The sequence below is a fragment of the Lissotriton vulgaris genome, chromosome 4_1 (assembly GCF_964263255.1).
Source record: "Lissotriton vulgaris chromosome 4_1, aLisVul1.2, whole genome shotgun sequence".
Taxonomy (NCBI): Eukaryota; Metazoa; Chordata; class Amphibia; order Caudata; family Salamandridae; genus Lissotriton; species Lissotriton vulgaris.
In genome coordinates this window covers 1,952,297,119-1,952,319,395 of record NC_141691.1, presented here as the reverse complement: position 1 = coordinate 1,952,319,395, position 22,277 = coordinate 1,952,297,119, and the positions used below count along the sequence as shown (strand labels likewise).

The following is a 22,277-nucleotide window of genomic DNA, read 5'->3' as shown; positions in this document are numbered from 1 at the left end:
AGAGAAGGCAGTAAAAGTAAATGTAAAACAAAGCTACAGCAGGTATTGCTTATTTCAGCATAACAAGCAATAATCTCAGAACGAAAGAAAAAAGTTAGTAGTCTGTGCTTCTTTTGGAAAAAGCAACAGTAGAAAGTATGTTATTATTTCTGCTCAGACCACCAATCATGCCTCGTACATAACTGGGTTTCACTGAGCATTAATTGGCAAGCAGCAAATAAGTAAATGACAAATAGCAATGGGAAGTGCGAGAAGACAGCCATGGGCACATATCGTGTAGACGAGTTATTTTTTATCATCCCAAAACTGCAGTGTCTCGACTGAAAGTGCCAACAATAGTTCAGCGTTCAACAGCTTGGATTCTAAAAATGAGGTAAGGGCAAATTTACTGATCACGAAATTCTTGCAAACTAATAACAGCTATTTGTTTTTACTCTTTCTAACAAAATTAATACTGCCATATAAAACAGACATTTGCCGGACCCCACCTCCCAGTTTAAGGGCACAGAAATAAACTCAAATATGGGCCAATTTCAGCATCAGCTATTCATGAATGACATGCTGCTGCTATAGTACTATACCTGGTTAGTAGGAGAGAGCCTGCGAGTGCGTGGGAACTAGGCCAGTGTGTTGACAACACTCACCGCGTGCAAAATCTTTTCATGCAATGTGTTACCTGCAACATCTGTCTAAAATGATTTGTGACTGTGCTGACAATGGATTCTTATCCTCAAACTAAATTATGCTTTCTATCCGACCAGCAGGTAATTCCCACTCAGCAATGTGTTTTTAATTTAGGTTACTTCGAACGGGCAGCCACGTGATGCATAGTTTCGGCATGAGGGGACCACAGCAGCCAGCATGTTTTATAAAGAGGCAGACACTGCAAGCCCCTCGGGCACTCGGTGTCTTCTCACAGATGGTTTGGCTTCAGAAAGGCCCGTGCTGTCGAATGTCAAGTACAGTCTCGCAAGGAAGCCTGGAAACGCCCACTTCAGCCTGGCAGCACCCTTCCCACTGGCAGAAGAACTGCCTCTACCGGTTGGCAACTGCAAAGCAAACTGCCCAACATTGAAAACGCGCACACATTTCCAACCGTGCATTTATGTAGCTTGTTCAATGCCACCTCGCATCAGTGATGTAGCGAAAAGCGTTTTAATACATATTAAACACAGTGTATTCGTGTTATTTTGGACCTTCAAAGAGGAAGCTTCACCTACGGCTGCCAGAAAACTGAACGACCAAAAAAAACTAAAAACCCATGGAACCAATCCTTCCTCCATCAGTATTCCCGAAAAGATGAAATACAAAAAATCTAAGTAAACTCGGACAACGATACTGTCGATAAAGTGCAGTTAACTTATAAAGGTGTTTATTTTTTATTTTTTTTAAACAAATCCGATACAGAATGGTCTGCAGATCAGGTAAACGGATTATTGATGCTAAATAAGGAAGATCCCACATGTTAGCTAAGAGATGATCACCAGGAGTTGGAAGGCTCCTGATCCCCTGCACATATTGGCATGGAGGCGCTCCATGCTGACATGGGCCAAGGTTGAGAATATCACACTACGCAAAGAGGACACCCTGGGTATCTGCGGGACCCCACTTGCCCCAAGCTGGGACACTGTGTTAGCCAAGTTACAAAATATTCACAATGCCAACAAAGAAGCTCCACCCTTCACTAATGCCACTACATAGGAGTACACATCAGCAGAGGAGGGCAGACGCTGAAAGGGAAATGGATCTGAGATAGTAGGCGCCAAATATGAAGGCACACTACCCAATTACTACCCCTTGGCCACATACTAGACTCCCCCTTCTATGCGACAGTGCAAAGGACACATTAGGTGACACAATCACCTGTTGCGTTTTAAGTTGTCCTTCTTATATTACTACATGCCTCCCCAGTTCACAGAGCAGTACACAGCGAGTGCTTACAGAGCCAGCATGGGTTACATACTTAGGCAGCGCTATCATGATCACCAGTGACTAACATCCGAGGCACATGTGCACACAGCAGTAATATAAGTATGCTGCGGACAGAAATGTGATTCTATTCTGATTGCATTTGCATCACTGTATATTCACTATCAATGTACCCACCAAATGGCAATTACCAAAAGTAATGTATACACAGTAGTATGTCTGTATTGCTAACGAAAACCTAATAAAAACAGAGAAAAAAATAAAAAGGAAGATCCCGCGTGTTGCACTGCCTCATTGGTCAGGCGCAAGACCTTTAACAATACTCCGGCCCACAAGAGAAGCCAAGAGAGCTGCGAGATAATCAGCGCCATGAGGTCGAACCTCTTTTCTCCAGACGTTAGCCAAACTATTGCAATGCCTACTGCCCCTTGGGAGAGAAGCGAGGATTTCAAGAGCCTGCCAACTACAGATTTCCTTGAACTCAATCTGGAGAACTCTAAGATCTGCAACATTTAGTGGATGGAATACCTTTATTGTACGATTAATCAAAATCATTAAAAAATATAAGTCACAATAACGCCTCATAAATGAAACACATATAAAAGGACAAAAAAGATTAGTCACGAGTAATAAAGGGAGGGAAAAGCAGCCACCTGTGACATTGCCCCCAAGACTACCATACCAGAACCTAAAAAGATGCTATTTTCCTTACTCAGTGTTGGTGCTTGACCTGTACCACATTCGAAATAATGTGCTTGGAGGGGGGGGTGCCAGCGACTTAACAGATACAGAAGAAGAAGCTGCACCATTATCCACAGCAAGCCTTTAAGTCACTGGTCGATAGGATTGTGCAATTATACCCTGGCAAAAACAGGAATTCACTCTTAGATAGATTAAACTGAAAACAATGACTGGAAATCCAACGCCCAAAGCCTATCACATTCTTCCAATGTCTGAGGTAAGCAGCTTTCAAGATATTTTCTCTAAAACACAGGCAACTATCTACAAAGGGCATGTGCATGTATCATGGCTCAGTGATTAACTATTGTTGATAAAGTCTTATTTGAAGATGCACAGACTTTAGATTCTAATATTCTGGGTTTTTGCTTGAATCACTGATGTGGGCTGCAATTCTGCACCACGGCCGTTTCTGCCTCAAGACGCTCATGTGAGACGTGCGGAGGGGCTGCCATGTGGAATTAAGCTACAAGCTACAACTCTCACATAGTTCTCAGATAATTCTGCATTTAGACACATTGTAGAGATTTGCAATGTATTTGAATTCTCTAGACCCTCTGACCGTACAAAAAGGACACACACTCACCGGGATAATCAAGGGATCATACAGCGACCTCTAAATCTCCGATAAAATGAAATACAACAAACTGCGAAGTGGAACAAAGCCTCAAGTTATCCAGAGATAATGTGACACATCATTCTGCAATGGGGACATTTGCAAGGTCATCACAAGAGGGTGCAGCAGTGGTTAATTTACCCAGGCCCTCTTTAGGTACGGTCCTGCACTCCAGCACACCTCAAGAGAGCAGAAGATGATTGATTCCAATTAAATATAGAGGATAACAAACCCTAGCCATAAGAGAGCTTGGCTTAATATTTTGGAAGCGGGGCGTGCACACTGCTCGGCGAGTTGTTCTGAGGTGTGCAATTTCAATCAGTAAGATATCGCCTTCAACCAAGTGATGGGCCAGAACACAATAGCTGAAGGGCATCACCTCAAGCAAAGCAAACTGCAATGAATACCTCTCAATGCTGTGGAAATGCCCCCCCTGCATCAAAAGTGCCATGAGGTCATTCCATCTGGTCATGCACTTTACAAGTGCCACTACGCTGCTTAACATTTCACTGCACACACATGGGGATCATTAAAGTGTGGGCAATGAGAACAGAGAACGTCTGTGAAGAATGGAAAATGTCACTGAAGCACAAAATCTGTGTTTATTCAATCGTAATGCACAAACAGTGTAGGGAAGTTTCAAAAGTGCAACAAATTAAAACAGGTGCATTTTAAACAAGTAGAGCTTCGTGCTGTTGTTCCATCTATTTCTGAGAGTTTTATTTACAATTTGAGTTATCAGCAACGGGTATATGAACACACTAAATGTATGTTTGTTAAATCTGCAAGTGACAGATTATAATCATGGTATAGCCACTCGACACTTCATTTTTCCACACTGGATACAAGGAGGACCACGGAGTTAAGATAATAATCGCATTTGTAACTTAGAGTGCTCAATAGCTATATTTACTGTGCAGTGAACTATGTAGTTAAAATAACTTTTCTATGGTGTTGTATTGCTACAGTCACAGAGAAAAATCTAAAGATAACACACAGCACATAAAGTTCAACTAATTGGTGGAAATCAGCAGTGACACACGAGGCGGCAAATATCGAACCCTTTTGCAGCAAAGGAGGAAGAGAACATTAGATTCTTCCAAAGATAACTTGTCAAGAACAATATCAGCTACTAGGAATATTTTTTGCAGAAATGTAGAGGCTGCTAATGCAGCACCGTGCATAGCAAGACAAGTGGAGTTGAAAGTCATTCAGTAACAATTAATACAAGGGGCAGAAACTAAGAAAGCGACATCAACACACTACTGCTTTGCAGGATTTGCAGAAACGTTAAAGTTGCTTCCATTCATTTCCAGATGACAGGAGAAGAAAGTTTGGAAGTACTAATTCAGTCATTCATTCTTCCTAGGTAACTACAATAATAAAATGTGTTGTACCGAATAGGTACATCGGCTCAGCTCAGTTGAGTTACACAACCACCGTCACTAGCAAACCCACAAGACAATACTTTAAAATGGTTAACTCCAGGTTCCAACTAAGCTTGAGGTAGTTCGCATCCTCACTTTTGAGAATCTGCTGGTCAGTACAGAAAATGATGGGGATCCCAGCGGATTCTGGCAGGTATTCCTGAACAGGATTCAGGGATCCAGATGAACCAGAGAATTTACGCTGAATTTGTCCTGGTGTCCCTTTACTACACTTTGACACATCTCAGTGGTGCCTGCAATATGTCTGCTCACTGTTAAAAGAAGCAACCTTTAGGCAGCCGGGGGCAGGGGGGGGGGGGGGGCTTCCTTATTTTCACTTCCGGCTGAGACCAAAACAAAGGACTGATTTATAGGTACATCGGCCCTTCTTTTGTACAAGTATCACCCTGGGAGCTATCTGGAACCGATCAACTAGATGAGACTGCCATGGTGGGACAAAAAAGCCATCATCTTGCTAGCACTTCACGAGCACTGAAGAGCAACTAGAATCTGGAGACAGGTTTTTGACTTTTTTACCCCGATGGAAGAGATATGCATGTACTGTAAGAATTCCAGATGTATGTGTGTGTACAAAAAATTGTGTTTTGAATGGAGGGGTGTGAAAACCCTTTTTATTTTTTTGAAATGTCATTGAAATCTTGTGGTACATAGCGGCCTGAGCCAATTGCATAGAATCAAGCTGAAATCTGTTACAACATGGTACCAGTATATCAAACATCCACTGGAGCCTGTAAAGACACAGACAAAAAAAAAACAACAGTGGCACAGGCCGTAGACTTTGCTTCCCAGCCTCGGAGAACTTTGTTAACATTATCTTATATGGCCGAATTTCTCACTCAAGAGGGTGTCAATAAGCTAACAATTATATTATCGGATTCATGATGGGTCTACCAATTGTGTAGGGGGTAGATCAATACCTCTGTATATTGCCCAAGGGGACCAAATCTTCTTGTGTTTATAAGGATAACCTTCTGCCTTGAACCCAGCCATCTCTGTCCCCATACACCTGTCTATGGTGCGTTTCCAAGCCCCTATTGATAGCGGAGCAGTCGCTTTCCAGGGTTGGGCAATGTCTCTATTGGCTAGCATAAGAACCAAGAACAGGAGGTGCTGTTTGTATTGGTTCCTACCTATCTCTTCCGTGCTGTGTAATAGAAATAGCTTGGGCTCAGGGGTGAGATACCAGGATAAGACCCGCTCCTAGGCAGGCGGAAACCTTACACCAATATGGCTGAGGAGCCCTACAAGCTCCATACCGTGGAAGAAAGTCCCCTCCTCATCGCCACATCTGAGACATGTGGGGGACGGTTACAACTCCCTTGCACCAGAGACGATATTGTGTATAATATATTCTGTGCACCTATTTGAATAGAATCAACCGGTATTGTGTCACAATAGTGGCACCTCAGGGGCTAGACAGTGCTTCAGTCCAGTCATTGTCTGTGAGGTCCGGGATGTCTGCCTCCCATCCGTGTTGTGTGCATTGTCATATGATTGTGGGTGACTAGAGTTTGGTAAATTTTCCAGATTTTGTTTGCCCACAGACTCCCCCCATCAACAAGCACCCTTCCAATGGACGAAACTCTGGCAATCCCTCTAGAGGTCGGATCGGCGAGGTCAGCACCTGCCTAAGCTGCAAGTATCTGTAGAATTGATTGCAGTGGAGATGGTTCTCTGTAATTGTTGAAAGGATTTAAGTACCGTTCCTTGCATTATGTTATCCAGCGTGGAGATCCAGATCAGGAGGTCTTATACTCGAAAACCAGGCAGTGTGTCAACTGACCTGAGGTAGGTTCCATGCCACAGTGTCTGCATCAGGCGCCCTTTCCAGCCCATCCTTCTCACTGATTGATGCCATATGTGTATGACAACCTTGCACGCTGGGGGTAAATGGGAGATATAGTTTACATTGCATACCATTACAACGCGGTTGTTAAAACAACCGTGTAGTTACATCGCATAAGGTTACATCACAAGTCGTTACAATGACTTGCTGTAGGGGGCAGAAGGTGTTGGATTTGCAATCCAACACCTTCCCTGCTGTGGCACAAACTGGAGTAGGAATAGTAAATGATACTATTCCTAAGTCTAGCATGCCCCCTACAGCAAGTCGTAACGACTTGCGATGTAATCGTATGCAATGTAATAACGCGGTCGTTGTAACAACCACGTTGTAATGGCATGCAATGTAACGCATGCGTTATAACAACATATCTTCGAGGTAAATGATCTAAGTTCGTCTGACTAATAAAGGAGACCCAGGAGAAAATCATTGCCACTCTGCTGTGAATGCTGGATCCATTTGCGAGCAGTACCACCGCCCATTTATGTTTAGGAGATGGTAGGTGGCATAAAAAGCATAGATATCGCAGCAGCAATTCCTCCACAATATATCGATTGCATGCAGGTTCGTAGAGCAACCCTAACCACCCCATATAAAGTGGTTAAGGAGTGGATTTACCTGCTGAAACCAGGACTGTGGGATATCGCAAGGGTAATTTTGAAGCCGGTACAGTATTCGTGGGAGACACACCATTTTGAAAATGGCAGACCGCCTATACAGGGATAGGGGTGACCAGCCCTTTGTTTCGTCTCGAGAGCAGCAAGTGGATATTATAAGACCAACATATTAATGGATTTGGTGAGAAATAGGCCATGGTATTGAAATCCCTCTGTGGCGTAGGATAATTGAGGTGCCCATGTTACTCTCCCCCGTTTTCCGCAGGCTGGGAACAACACTGACTTCCCTGGATTAGTGCCCAGACCCGATAGTTCCCCGAACACACAGACTATTTGTGAAATTCTTGGTCCGGAGAATCCAGTATCTGTGAGACAAAACAGCCCATCATCCGCATACAGTGCCAGCTGTCTGATGCCTCAGTTGAGCAGTCAAATCCCTGCACCAGGGTGTCTCGCCTCACCCACTTTGCTAAAGGTTCTACAGCCTAAGTGAATAACAGCGGGGAAAGTTGGCAGCCCTGCCTTGTTCCCCAGCGAATTGGGAAGTGCCCTGATCGTGTGCCCACCACCCAGACAGAGGCTGTGAGATCAGTATAGAGGAGTTGTGTATATGAAAGGAAGCGCTGCCCACAATTAGGAGCTTGGAGGAGCTGGTCCCAGCTCAGGGAGTCAAACGCCTTGTCAATGTTGGCTAATCAAAGAGCTATGGAGCAACCAAGTTCTGGGGCCTTTGCAATGGCGTTATGGACTAGCCTTATATTGTGTAGAGTGGATCTATACGGCATAAAGCCCGCCTTATCTGGATGGACAAGGTTATGGATACAAGCATGGAAGCGTTCTGCGAGCACCTTGCCCAGTAGTTTAGCTTCAAAGTTTAAAAGAGAGATGGGCGGTACAAGGAGAGCTGCTCGGGGACCCCTTGCCTTGAGGAACACCACAATTTCAGTATGGTGCCAATCCAGGGGGAGAGCATGCTGTTCCAGGGTTTCCTGAAGCACATTTAGAAGATGTGGGCCGAGGAGGGACATATGAGTTCGTAGGAATTCACTCAGGAACCCGCTGGGGCCTGGTGCGCGGCCAGGACGTACGCCCGATAGGGCCTTACCAAGCTCATCTAGGGTGATTGGTGGGTCGAGCTGGACCCGAATATGGTCCGGTAGCACTTTAGGCTATATATCTCTTAAAAATTCTCCTATTTGGTCTGTTAATAGGATTTCTTTTTTAGCATATAAGGACTAATAATAGGCTGCGAACGCCTGAGCGACGGAGCTGGGAGTAGAACATACAGTAGCTTCAGAGTTGCGCAGCACGGGCACTGGAGCAGGTGACTGCGCTGCCTGACAAAAGCAATGAAGCATCTTGCTACATTCATCCCCCCATTGATAAATTCTGGATTGGGTCGCCAGCCATATGTCTTGGGCTTCGTTAGTGAGAAACTGGTGCAATTGCTTTTGGGTGAGGATGAGGCATCGCTTTACTTCGGGATCCCTGCCCCTCCCTTACCTTGGTCTCTAGGATGCGCTGGTGGCTCTCAAAGTCCACCAGCTGTGCGAGGCGGCAAAGCTTTTCCCCTGTGCGGTAACGAATATCGAACCCTCGAATTGTGGGCTTGAGGGCTTCCCACAGTATGGCGCATGAGTAGGCAGTCATGACACTAGATTCTAAATAACTTGTAATCTCCTGCCGTAGGGTGGTTTGGTATGTTGGGTCACGCAGGTACTAGGGTGACATATGTCATCTGAAGGGGCGTTTATGAGGTCCTATAAAAGTATATTTAGAGCGACGGAGGAGTGATCTGAGATGCCTCTGGGCAGAATAGAGACAGACGAGGCCCTATGGATAAAGGTGAGCAGGAGAAATAGATGATCTAGTCTGGAAAGTGAACCGTGTACTGCCGGAAATAAGTGAAGCCTAAATCTGTTGAGTGATACACTTGCCATGTGTACGACCACCCCAGGGTAGAGTATGGAGTCTCCTGTTTGGGGACTCTGGCATGTCTCCCGCCACCGATCAGTAGTCGCTGTGGTAGTATTCCAGTCACCCCCACCCCCTGCCCCCCCCCTCCCCCATCACTGTATGCCTTCCAGGAGTTCCCCCCAAAAGGTGTAGAACACTGTCCACAAAAGCTTGTCCCAAGTGAGGTGGGGCATTAAAACAGTCAGCGTTTCCCCATGTAATATACCCGTCACAATGGTGTAGCGTGTGAAAACCCTTTTTAAAGCAACAAACAATACCTATCGGGAGGGGGACAACAAAAGTCACTAAATTAACATGTGCTTAACCCTCTGGTAGCTTGGTACAAAAGCAGTCATGCTTAACTTATAGATTATGCAGCACTCAACCAGGAACAAAGTCAAATACAAGAAAAATCCCACACCAATTTAGAAAAATTGCTAACATTTTCATAAATCATTTGAGACCTAAACAACAAAAATGCAATCAGTACAACCGGAAATATACAATTTCAAAGTTTTAAATAGGTATAGCGCCTAAAAGCACAAAGCCCCACTCGTGATCATCTGGTTGTGTTAGAGCTGGGGAAAGTCGCAAATTCAGACTGACTGCAAAGGAGCGCGGGGTGGACACAGGGACCAGATTAGTACCAATGAAAAAGTTACCTTCTCAAAGTACTATGCAAAAAGTCCAGTTCCAGGCTGAGGTGGCTGCGAGGATCAGGGAAGAGCATTTGTGGCTGGTTGGCACTGTAGCTCATAGAGCAGGCTTGGTGTTGCGGATGGTCGTTTCTGTAGCACAAAGATACAATTCGGCATCGCATACAGGGTTGCTGGAGCTTCGTGTTGGCTTTCACTGCTGACTGTCAATACTGCACCGTTGATTTTTGCTGGCAGTCACTGTAGCTCAGAGACTCTAGTTCACCAGAGCTATGCATTGGTGTTCGGAGCAGGCAGCATAGTCTGGACATGAACTGGCCAGTTCACAGCCACAAAGAGCCCACAAGTTATGTATTCCTCCTTTTGTTGCAGAGGAGTGCACTCTGATGCCAGCCAAGGGTCCAGGGCCTGGGGAGGTGCCACTTGGTGGGGGTGGGCTCAAGGACTCACTTTAGCAGAGGCCAGCAGGGCTGAGACTGGTCCAGTTGCAGGCTCAAGCAGGTCCACATGCAGCAGGTCAGCTGGACAGTTACAGTGAGACCTCTGGAGCTTATGGCGACTGTAGCTGAAAACATGAGACGAGTCAATTAATCCATGTAGTCACTCAGGTCTTCCTGGCAATAAGGAGATGGTACTCTCTTTTAAGCTGCAAGGCAGGCCTCCAACAGCAGGGCAATCCTTTGAGTACAAGGCAGTCCTTATAAATACTTCCACAGATTCAGGAGTGTATTGAAGAGTTGGTCTGAGGGTCCAGTATTTCAGTATGTATACCCGATGCCAGCCTTTGAAGTGGGAGAAACTTCTAGACTCCCCCACCCCACATCTGGTTCTGGAACTTCCTTCCTCCCCTGTCCAGGCTACAATGTTTCTAGGGTGAGAATAGACTGGTGTCAAGTATGTTGTGTGTGTGATTAAGCAGACCACATGAAATGTAAGTGGGGCAGGTAATAGCTCTGCCTCTGCTGTCCTGGCAGGATGACCTATCCTGACAAAAGCCAGTCCCACTTTGTATCTCTGTCTGAGAGAAATACACAAAGGTCAAATGCCTTGCTACTTACAGTAACACAGCACTTACAGTAACACAGCGCAGGCACCAAATGGTTGGACAAAAAAAAAGCCAACTTTCTAAAAGTGGCATTTTCAGAACTGGGACTTAAAATCGGACTACCATTAAAGAAGGGTTTAACCCCTTGTAAGCTGGTGACGAACCCCAGCCGTCACGCTCCGCGGTGCTCATGTGCTGATGACGGCTGGGATTTGTCACGGTCCCGCCCTGTTCGTTTGTTTACCACACAGCGGCGGAAACGGGCCAGCAGCGAAGGGGTTAAACAAAAAATTAATTTGAGCGAAAACATGATATTCCCACCTGCTTCCAATCAAAGGTTATCACTAAATAAATGTAATACTAATACGGTAACCCATTGCTATCCAGTGGGAGGGGTAGGGCTTGCAGTGAGAAAAACGAGTTTTTCCACTATCAAGACAGGTAAAACTTAAAAGTACATGTCCAACTTTTTAAATACACTGCACCCTGGCTTTAAGGCTGTCTTAGCCTACCTTAGGGGTGACATATGTATCAAAAAGAAAGGTTTAGGCTTGCAGGTTGGATTGGCAAATTAAAACTGCACACAGACTGCACAGCTAGGCACAAGAAATGTTTTAAAGGGCTACTTAGGTAGGTGCCACAATTAGTGCTTCAGGCCCACTAGTAGCATTTAAGTTATAGGCCCTCGATATATATTGTATCACTTTACTAGGGACTCCGATGCAAATAAATTAAATGTCTTTAGACAAACTTCTTTTCGTCTCTCCCTCTATTTACGTCCCTCCTTCTCTCCTCTCTCAATGTTTTGAGACAGAACTATTTTGTCTGATGCCCAATGGAGCTACCTAGTTTAGCTATAGAGGAGATGGGCCATGGACTCCCTCCTTGGTCGTCACCTACCCAGTCAGCCTTTAGACAGACTTCTTTTTGTCTCTCCTTGTTGCCTCTTCCCCTTTCCTCCCTTTCTCACCCTCCCCTCTACGCTCCATTATTCTACCCTCCATGCTCTTTAAATGTTTCCCATCGAAACCTAGCTTTTTGGCAAAAGCCCGGGGGAGCAACCGGATAGCTATAGAGGACTCCCTCTTTTTTTATTTCTCTACTTCTCTCCTCTCTCAATATATTGAGCTGAACTATTCTGTCTGATGCCCAATGGAGCTTCCTGGTTTAGCTATAGAGGAGATGAGCTGTGGATTCCCTCCTTGGTCGTCACCTACCCAGTCGGCCTTTAGACAGATTTCATTTTGTCTCTCCTTGTGGTCTCTTCCCCTATCCTCCCTTTCTCACCTTCCCTTTTCCCTTCCCTCTACGCTCCATTTATTTTGCCTGCCATGTTATTAAATGTGTTTCCCATTCAGACCTAGCTATTTGGCCATAGCCCGGTGGAGCTACCTGATAGCTATAGAGGAGATGGGTTTTTGGGACTTCCCCCTCGACCGTCACCTACCCAGCCGGTCTTTGGCCAGACTTTCTGTTAGACGGACCGGGAGGGTCGGCCGAGGACAAGGGGAGAGGTCTCCGGGGAGAGCCGTCTCCAGCGATCGTACAGACAAGTAACTTCCCCCCCAAAGATGTACACCACACAAGGATAAGGTTCAACGTTACTTTATAAGCAATTCTTTAAGTACGGTGAAATGGTACAAGGAGGTCTGGACTCAGGGGTCCCCTCTATTCTAGTCTCTTGGTTGGGAAAGGGGTAGCGGGACAGTCTTGTTACCAATCTGGTAGATGAAATAGCTCACAATCCTCGAGCTCGGCGTTCTAGATGATCGGGCCGCGGCGGAGCCTGCAGGTCCCGGGATGGTTGAAGGTAGCGACGGTCCGCGGCGGAGCCAGCAGGTCCCGATGAAGGTGGTGGTTACAAACGGTCCGCGGCCACGCCAGCAGGTCCCGACGACGATGAAGGTTTCAGAAGGTTGCGGCAGCGCCAGCAGGCAGGTCGATAGTTCGCAAGGCAGGGCTACGGCAGCGCCAGTAGTCCGTCAAGGATGAGTTCTTCACTGCGTCTCTCGACTCCAGGATACAACTGCCTTCCTGCTCTGGAGCTGCCCCAGTTATAGGTCTGGCGCCCTTTGATGTCCGGACCCTCGCACTTGGAGGTCGGGAGGTCCGGGATGAGGGAGTCCAGACACCCAGCAGGGGGGTGGAGCCAGCGCCTGAGGGAGCTGGGGGCGATCGGCACCTGGCGGGGGAGAGCCATCGACACCTCTTTCTCCCATTGACCTGCCAAGTAGTCCGCTCACCTCCTGGGTGGATGGTGGTGCCGGGATGTCGGGGCCTGGCCAGGCCCAGGGTTAGGGTCGATCGGCGGCCACGCGGCCTCGTGGTGCTGTGTCCAAGATGGCGCCCAGGCCGGGCGAGAGGGCCGGTAGGGAATCGGGCCCATGATGGGGAGATGTCCAGGGGCAGGGGTCCCATATGAGACGGGAAACGGGTGGTTGTTGCGTGTAACACCTGAAGAGCCAGGCTCAGGCCTGGTCGTGCGGGGAGGGAGCAAGCCCTTCACGTGGCCTGTCCAACATGCGTCCCCCCCAGCTGAAGGCGGGGAGAGTCACCCATCCTCTTGGGGACTCTCTTCGTCGAGGCGGAAAAAGCGTGACAGGCCATCTGCGTTGGCGTGGTCTTGCCCAGGTCGATGTTCCACAGTGAAGTCCATCCCCTGCAGGGAGATGGACCAACGCAAGAGTTTCGGGTTTTCCCCCCGCATCTGCATTAGCCACTGCAGGGGCCGATGATCGGTCTGTACCCGGAAGTGGGTGCCGAAGAGATAAGGCCGGAGCTTTTTGAGGGCCCACACCACGGCGAAGGCCTCCCTCTCGATGGTGCTCCAGCGTTGTTCTCGGGCCAGGAGCCGTCTGCTGATGAAAGCCACTGGCTGATCAAGTCCTTCGGGGTTCAGCTGGGAAAGGACTGCCCCAATGCCATGGTCGGAGGCGTCCGTTTGGACGATAAATTCCCGACTGTAGTCGGGGGCCTGGAGTACAGGGGCGGAGCACATGGCGGCCTTCAGCTTCTCGAAGGCCGCTTGACAGTCTGGGGTCCAGTTGACCTTCTTTGGTTGGTTTTTGGATGCGAGTTCCGTGAGGGGCCCCACAATGCTGCCATAGTCCCTCACGAACCGCCGGTAGTAGCCTGTGAGTCCCAAGAAGGCGCGGACCTCGGTCTGGGTGATGGGGGGCTGCCAAGTCTGGATGGCAGCGATCTTGAGTTGCAGAGGGGCCACCAGACCGCTTCCCACCTGGTGCCCGAGATAGGTCACGGACCCCTGGCCAATTTGGCATCTGCTGGCCTTGATCGTGAGGCCAGCTCGTTGGAGGGCCTGTAGCACCTCTCGGAGGTGGTGGAGGTGGTCGGAACAGTGGCGGCTGTACACAGCGATATCGTCCAGGTAGGCGGCGCTGAATTCTTCGAGTCCCGCCAGGACCTGGTTTACTAGCCGCTGAAATGTTGCTGGGGCATTCTTCATGCCGAATGGCATGACCTTGAAGTGGTAGTGGCCATCAGGGGTGGAGAAGGCAGATCGTTCTTGGGCCCGGGGTGTGAGACCGATCTGCCAGTAGCCCGCTGTCAGGTCGAAGATGCTGAGGTAGCGGGCAGCTCCCATGCGGTCGATCAGTTCATCTGCTCGGGGAATGGGGTGTGCGTCTGTTCTGGTGACCGCATTGAAGCCCCGGTAGTCGACGCAGAACCGGAGCTCAGGCGTGGTGCCGGGGGCGGCCGCTTTGGGGACCAGTACCACTGGGCTGGCCCAGGGGCTGTCTGAGGGCTCGATGACCCCGAGCGTGAGCATCTTGGCCACCTCCTCTTGGATGCAGGCCCGTACCCGATCTGGTACGCGGTAGGCCCGATGGCGGATAGGGGGACTCTCTCCAGTGTCCACGTCGTGTAAGCACCAGGGGGTGACCCCTGGGGTGAGGGAGAACAGGGTGGCGAACTGCAGCAGGAGGTCTCGGCAGCATTGGCGCTGTTCCGGGGTGAGGGCCTCCGAGAGTCGGACCCCGTCCACGGAGCCGTCCTTCTCCCGAGTCCGTAGGAGGTCAGGGAGTGGTTCGGAGTCCTCCTCGGCTCCGTTGCCATCAGGAGGCTGAGCTCTGAGCGCACAAAGTGGGGTTTCAGTCTATTGGCGTGGAGGACCCGGAGAGGGTTCCGTGAAGATTCCATATCGATGAGATAGGTGACAGGGCTCTTGCGCTCGACTACTTTGAAGGGCCCCGTCCATTTGTCTTGCAGGGCGCATGGTTCGGTGGGAGACATTACCCACACTTGTTGGCCGGGTTCAAATTCGATGGAGGAGGCATTTTGATCGTACCACCTTTTCATGTCTTCCTGACTGGCCTCCAAGTTTGCTTTTGCCATCTCTCTGAACCGTCTGGTCTGGTTGCAGAGGGTTAGGAGGTACTTGAAAACATCTGGAGGGTTCTTTGGAGGGGGCATTTCCCAGCCTTCTTTGACTAGGCTGAGCGGCCCTCGCACAGGGTGTCCATACAAGAGTTCGAACGGGCTGAAGCCGAGGGACTTCTGGGGGACTTCTCGGTAGGCAAAGAGGAGGCACGGCAGTAGCACATCCCACTGGCGTCGGAGGGGCTCTTCCAACCCCCCAATCATCCCTTTGAGCGTGCGGTTGAACCGCTCAACTAGTCCGTTTCCTTGAGGGTGATAGGGGGTCGTGAATCGGTAGGTTACCCCACACTGTTGCCAGAGGGACTTCATGTATTTTGAAATAAAGTTTGTGCCCCGGTCGCTGACGACTTCTCGGGGGAAGCCCACCCGGGAGAAGATCCCCATCAAGGCCCGGCCGACTACCGGGGCTGTCACAGTTCGCAGGGGAACAGCCTCGGGATAGCGAGTGGCGTGGTCTACCAGTACCAGGATGAACCGATGTCCTTGTGCTGTACGGGGGTCCAGGGGCCCCACAATGTCTATCCCCACCCGCTCGAACGGGGTGGTGACCACCGGGAAAGGTTGCAGAGGTGCTTTAAGCTTGCGGCCGCTCTTCCCGCTGACCTGGCACGTGGGGCAAGACCGGCAGTGCTGGAGTACGTCGTTCCTCATCTTGGGCCAGAAAAAGTGGGTCACCAGGCGACTGTAGGTTTTGTCCTGACCCAGGTGGCCAGCCAGGGGGACATCGTGGGCCAGGTTTAGCAAGAAGTCTCTAAAGCGGAGGGGCACCACCAGCACTCGACTGGCCCCTAACTCTGCGATTCTCTGTTCGCTGTACAACAGGTCATTGTCCCAATAGACCCAATGGGTTCCGGAGGTATCCCCTGCACTCTGGGCGAGGGCTTGTTGGCGGAGTCCCTCGAGGGAGGGACAGGTCTTCTGCTCGTGGCGAAACTGTTCCTGGGTGGGCCCCCCCTCCTGACGCCACTGAGCCAGGCCGGGAAGGTCCTGAGGCTGAACGAGCCCCTCAGGAGTTTGCTCTGGGGGGACGGCACGGTCGGTGTCTTCTACTGGAGCGACCGGGGGAGGAGGTGCCGGCCATTCATGCTCTTCGGGTCGGGGGATGGCACGAGCAGCCATGGACCGGGTGGTTACGCACGCCCAGTCCGGGATGCCCAACATCCCCAGGTGCTCTCTTCTCTCTACGGCGGCCCACGGGGAACTCTCAAGGTCGTTTCCCAGGAGACAGTCTACGGGGGCATCATCTCGGACCGTCACTTTCAACATGCCGGAGACTCCTCCCCACTCGAAGGGGACGCAGGCCATCCGACATAGACTCACTGAATTGTCGGCTGAACGGACAGGGCAGAGAACGTTCGGCAGGATCTGTTCTGGGGTCACCAGGTGACAGCGGACGGCCGTTACACTGGCCCCGGTGTCACGTAGGGCTTCGGCCCGGCGTCCATTAATGTTCACCCACTGACTGTACTTCCGGGTGTTGGCGGGTAGGGGGACCCGCGGGACCATGTCTTTTCCCCCTAGGCACGCTAGAACCATGGCGGCGGGTTCCCATTCTTGGTGTTCTTGCTCACATTCCTCGTGTTCTTCGGAGATTTGTTCTTCCCCCAGGGCGGCGGCAGCCATCTGGCGGGGTCTCGGAGTCTGGCTCTGTGGACAATTCGGGTCGTTTGCGTAGTGGCCGACTCGCTGGCATCGGTGACACGTGACATTGGCTCTGTATCCCGGCCGCGCCGGGGTGTTGCCCCGGTTGGCCGGGGGTGGGGTGCTGGTAGCGGGAGCGGCCGGGGCGTTGTCTCTTCCTCGTCCCTGGCCCCCTCCTCCTCCTCGGGGACGGTGCTGACCGTGGTTGTTCCGGTTCTGTTCATGTGACCCATTTCGGCCCACTCGGGTAATTTCCCACCGGTCAGCCTCGGCGGCGAGCTGCCGTGGATCAGTCAGTTTACTGTCGAGGAGGTGCTGCCTGAGCTCGACGAAGCAGTTGTTTGATAGATGCTCCCATACCATGAGATTGAAGAGTTGCTCGTAGGTCGTTACGTTGCTTCCCTTGATCCAACCCTCGAAGGCTCGGCTGAAATAGTTCACGTATTCCACCCAAGTTGTACCCGGGATCCGTGTGCAGTCTCGGAACCTCTGGCGGTACATTTCGGGTGTGAGCCCATAGCGGGTGAGGAGGGTAGCTTTCATGTGGTCATAGGAGGTCATCAGATGGTCTGGAAGCTGTAGCAGGGCGTCGCGGCCCTCATTGACGAACCTCCCCCATAGACCGGCTCCCCAGTCGCTTCGATCGATCCGGTGGGAGGTCATAGCGATCTCGTAGGCCTTGAACCATTGCTGTATGTCGTCATCTCGGAAATATTCTCGAACGACATCCTTGGGGATGTGTACCTTCTTTTCTGTTGCCCCCGGGGTGCGCGGTTGCTCGGGCACCCCTAATTCTTTGTTCTGCTTGCGTAAGTCTATCTCAGCTAGTTAGCGCTCGTGCTCATACGCCAGTCTCTTCTCTTCGAGCTCTCTTTGTCTCTGTTTCTCTTCCCGTTCTTCTCGGAGCCGCAGGTGTTCCAGGTTCAGTTTTTGTTCGGCTAATTTGAGTTCGCCATCCATTTTGAGCCGGGCCATTTCTAGCTCATGTAGTCGGTTTCTTTCTCGTTCTTGGATCTCATCTTGCGAGAGACCCGTTCTTTGCTCCTCGGGAGCCGTGGTGTTTTTCTCTGCTGCTGCGACATTTTGGTCCGGGGGTCTGACGGCCCCGGTTTCTGCCCATGACTCAATGGCGTGCTTGAAATCGTCTTTAGTACTCAGACCGGTGGTAGCGATACCTAGTTCCATGCAGAATTGTTTCAACTCACGATGGCTGTATTCTTCCAATTTCTCCATCTGGAATTTCTCGGTGGATCCGCTTTCTTTGGTTGACATTGTGGTTTTGTCGTGGGGTGAGCTACTCTCTGTACGATTACGCGTTGATTCGGATCGCGCCGCTGGCCACCAATGTTAGACGGACCGGGAGGGTCGGCCGAGGACAAGGAGAGAGGTCTCCGGGGAGAGCCGTCTCCAGCGATCGTACAGACAAGTAACTTCCCCCCCACAGATGTACACCACACAAGGATAAGGTTCAACGTTACTTTATAAGCAATTCTTTAAGTACGGTGAAATGGTACAAGGAGGTCTGGACTCAGGGGTCCCCTCTATTCTAGTCTCTTGGTTGGGAAAGGGGTAGCGGGACAGTCTCGTTACCAATCTGGTAGATGAAATAGCTCACAATCCTCGAGCTCGGCGTTCTAGATGATCGGGCCGCGGCGGAGCCTGCAGGTCCCGGGATGGTTGAAGGTAGCGACGGTCCGCGGCGGAGCCAGCAGGTCCCGATGAAGGTGGTGGTTACAAACGGTCCGCGGCCACGCCAGCAGGTCCCGACGACGATGAAGGTTTCAGAAGGTTGCGGCAGCGCCAGCAGGCAGGTCGATAGTTCGCAAGGCAGGGCTACGGCAGCGCCAGTCGTCCGTCAAGGATGAGTTCTTCACTGCGTCTCTCGACTCCAGGATACAACTGCCTTCCTGCTCTGGAGCTGCCCCAGTTATAGGTCTGGCGCCCTTTGATGTCCGGACCCTCGCACTTGGAGGTCGGGAGGTCCGGGATGAGGGAGTCCAGACACCCAGCAGGGGGGTGGAGCCAGCGCCTGAGGGAGCTGGGGGCGATCGGCACCTGGCGGGGGAGAGCCATCGACACCTCTTTCTCCCATTGACCTGCCAAGTAGTCCGCTCACCTCCTGGGTGGATGGTGGTGCCGGGATGTCGGGGCCTGGCCAGGCCCAGGGTTAGGGTCGATCGGCGGCCACGCGGCCTCGTGGTGCTGTGTCCAAGATGGCGCCCAGGCCGGGCGAGAGGGCCGGTAGGGAATCGGGCCCATGATGGGGAGATGTCCAGGGGCAGGGGTCCCATATGAGACGGGAAACGGGTGGTTGTTGCGTGTAACACCTGAAGAGCCAGACTCGGGCCTGGTCGTGCGGGGAGGGAGCAAGCCCTTCACGTGGCCTGTCCAACACTTTCCTTCGTCTTTCTGCCATTTCTCCCTCCCATCCTGTTTTTCTGCAAACCTCTTCCCTCGACACCTGAGACTGAACTTTTTTTGTCTGATGCCCGATGGAGCTACCTGGTTTAGCTATAGGTGAGATGGGCCGTGGATTCCCTCCTTGGTCATCACCTACCCAGTCGATCTTTAGACAGACTTCTTTTCATCTCTTCTTATTGTCTCTTCCCTTATCCTCCCTCTCTCACCTCCCCTGCCCCCTCCACTACTTTTCTCTCTCTCCTCTCCTAATTGTATTGCCTATTTTGGGGGATTTATTGTGTAATTGTTTAACTTTTTCTGTTACATTGTTGATTTCATGTAAAGCGCTCTGATACCTCTGGGTCTAGTCAGCACTATATAAAACTATTTTAAATAAATAAAATTAAGCCTGAACAGACTGTTATATATGTCCATGTTGCAAATTTATTTCCAGCACATTCTTTTAAAATAAGGGTAGATCGCTCACTTACTTTTTGCATTACTCCGTCCCTCGTGACTCCACGTCTTTCCTCTGCTACACCTCAACACCCCAATTTATAAATTCCCTGAGTATATTTTTTCCAATTCCAACACTGATGCTGGTGCAACATGAATTTTCCGTTCAAATCCATTGGGCGGGTTACATATTATTTGCGGTTTCAATAATAAAGTGGCATCTTCTGAGAAAAAAAAGTACGTCAAAACTTAATCCATAGCGATGCCGCAGGGGTCGGTACTGTCTGAACGAAAACCAGTCCGGTGACAATATATTGTATACTACCTCTCTTAAAATGTCAGAAGGGAAAGCAAAACAACTCGCTCTTGTGCAGCAAAATGATTAATCGTCTTAGGTTTTCTCAAAAACTGTCACGTGCGATTAATATTTGACAAGCTCAGGCAGGTGTACACTGTGGTACACTGCTGTTGCTTAACATTGACATGAAAGCGGCAATGAACTGTATTGGGAACAGAGCTTTCCATGCATGATAAAGTAAGAACATCCAAGAACACACATGGCAACGACAGCCCCGTGAGTCTCTTACCTGGAAACAATGCGCGATGCTTTCTGCGGGGGCGCCCAGCAGCACACAGACTTCCAGCACGGCCGAAGGCAAGACCTCCTCCATGGCGAGCCTGGGCAGCTCTCGCCGGGCACCATCAGCGCTGGCACGCCGCCGCTCCCGGCCGGCGCATGGCACGGCAGAGGGAGGCACGGGAGGGCACAGCCGCCGCCTCCAAGTAGCCGAGGAGCATGTGCCAGTCTCACCTCAACCGCTGATGGACTCCTGGTTTAGCCACTTGTTGAGATGCGGTGCCCTGAAGTGTTCCGAAGGTGGGCTGCAGCGGTGTAGTCTGGAGTCCTGTTGCCTAACTGCAGCTGCTGGTCTCTACGGCAACTGCAGCGCGCAGGCTAACTCGTAAGACCCTAGAAATGTACAACCCTTGACTGAACCTATGGCAACAGACATATCCTGTCCAGCAGGGGACGATCCGCCCAGCTTCTCGGCGCAGCCGAGCCTCCACAGACCTGCCAGACTCAACCGCCTCCCTCACCGCACGGCGTCCTTCTTCTGTGTCGCAGAACACGCTCCTCAGGAGAGTCCGTTTTCAGTGTCCGCGACACCTGACGCTTCAGCTATCGCCTGGAGACGGCGGCGGTCGGTTTGGTTCTGGTTTGAAGTCAGAGTCCAGCGTTGGCGCGGGCTCTGCCACGCGGCAGGTTCCGCCCCAGCAGACAGTGAAACCAGTCTGGAGCGTCATCCGAACTAGGAAGGTGTGGCCGCAGGACAGGGTCAGTTCGTCATAGGGAACAGAGAGGTGGTTCTGCATCCTTCACGCCTCTATAGCACTTTTCTCAAGGTGGAGCGAAAGACACACACCGTCGCAGGTGGAAGAGAGTCAGCCTGGGAGTTGGTGCGCGTGACTCCTGCTAATAACACTCTCACTTGTACAGTGTCGTGTACGTGGCCTGGCGCTCAAGAGGCCTACGCTGTCGCGTTGCAGTAAAACACACTCACAATCTGCATCTATTTTGATAATGGCATCGAGCATCCACCATCCCGTTTATTTGAAGCCTTCGGGCCGAGCAGTTATAAAATCTTGCCATGTATGTGTATGTTAGAAGCCGGGTGGCACTCTACATCCCTAACTTGTACTAGGGTGTACCTAGATTTATCGCCAATTACATGCAAAGTAGGCGTTCCCGTGCAAACACCAATACTTCACATTATCAAGGGTATCATTGAAATCATGAAGAGCCAACAAACTCGCTCTAAAGAGCCAGTTACTTAAGACCAGAAAATAGCTGGTCTTAAAAATGGTGATATAACTTGGGGCCATATCTCTGCTGCTCTTGGCGCTGGCCTGCGCTGCAAGTAATGCAGCGTTGCCCTGCAACAAAACTACAGTGCAGGAATGAGCACAATCAATAAAATAGTGCGCATACCTGTGCCCAAGTCATGAAAAGTGTTGCTGCGCTGTGACAAGACAGCGTAGCAACAATTCTCACTATGCCCTTCTTGCCACAGCATGGATGTGCTGTAATCAGTGGACAGCGCTCCATGATGCAAGTAATGACAGATTCTCCTCACATGGAGTAGGACACGCCCACTACGAGGCCACGCCCCCCTGTACAAAAAATATTTAAAGCGCACTGAATCGCGAGGGCGCTGATGAAGCTATTTCCTCCTGAGGCACAGCCGGGAGTGTTGTCTAAGTAACTGCTGATTGTTTTAAACCTGTATTTTTGCTAATTTTAATACTCACTCACCCCTTACCTGTCACACGACTGCTATGTGCAGGCACTTGTTCTCACGCTGAAACGAGCGTTGGGAAGGGCGAAAATCGCCGCTGTTGACAAAAGCCATTCTCCTCACACGGAGTAGGACACGCCCACTACGAGGCCACGTCCCCCCTGTACAAACTCTATTTAAAGCGTGCTGAATCGCGAGGGCGCTGATGAAGCTATTTCCTCCTGAGGCACAGCC

The 22,277-nt window shown here is 50.5% G+C and overlaps 1 protein-coding gene across 1 annotated transcript in view; it reads right to left on the bottom strand.

The window, feature by feature from the left end:
• The window catches only part of DENND3 (DENN domain containing 3), a 566,116-nt gene extending 545,154 nt beyond the window's left edge, over window positions 1-20,962 (bottom strand). The window contains exon 1 of the mRNA XM_086966276.1: window positions 20,334-20,962. Within this exon, the coding sequence (XP_086822402.1) occupies window positions 20,334-20,417 (84 nt within the window). The 5' untranslated portion in view covers window positions 20,418-20,962. The remainder of the gene's footprint in view (window positions 1-20,333) is intronic.
• Between the last annotated feature and the right edge of the window lie 1,315 nt (window positions 20,963-22,277).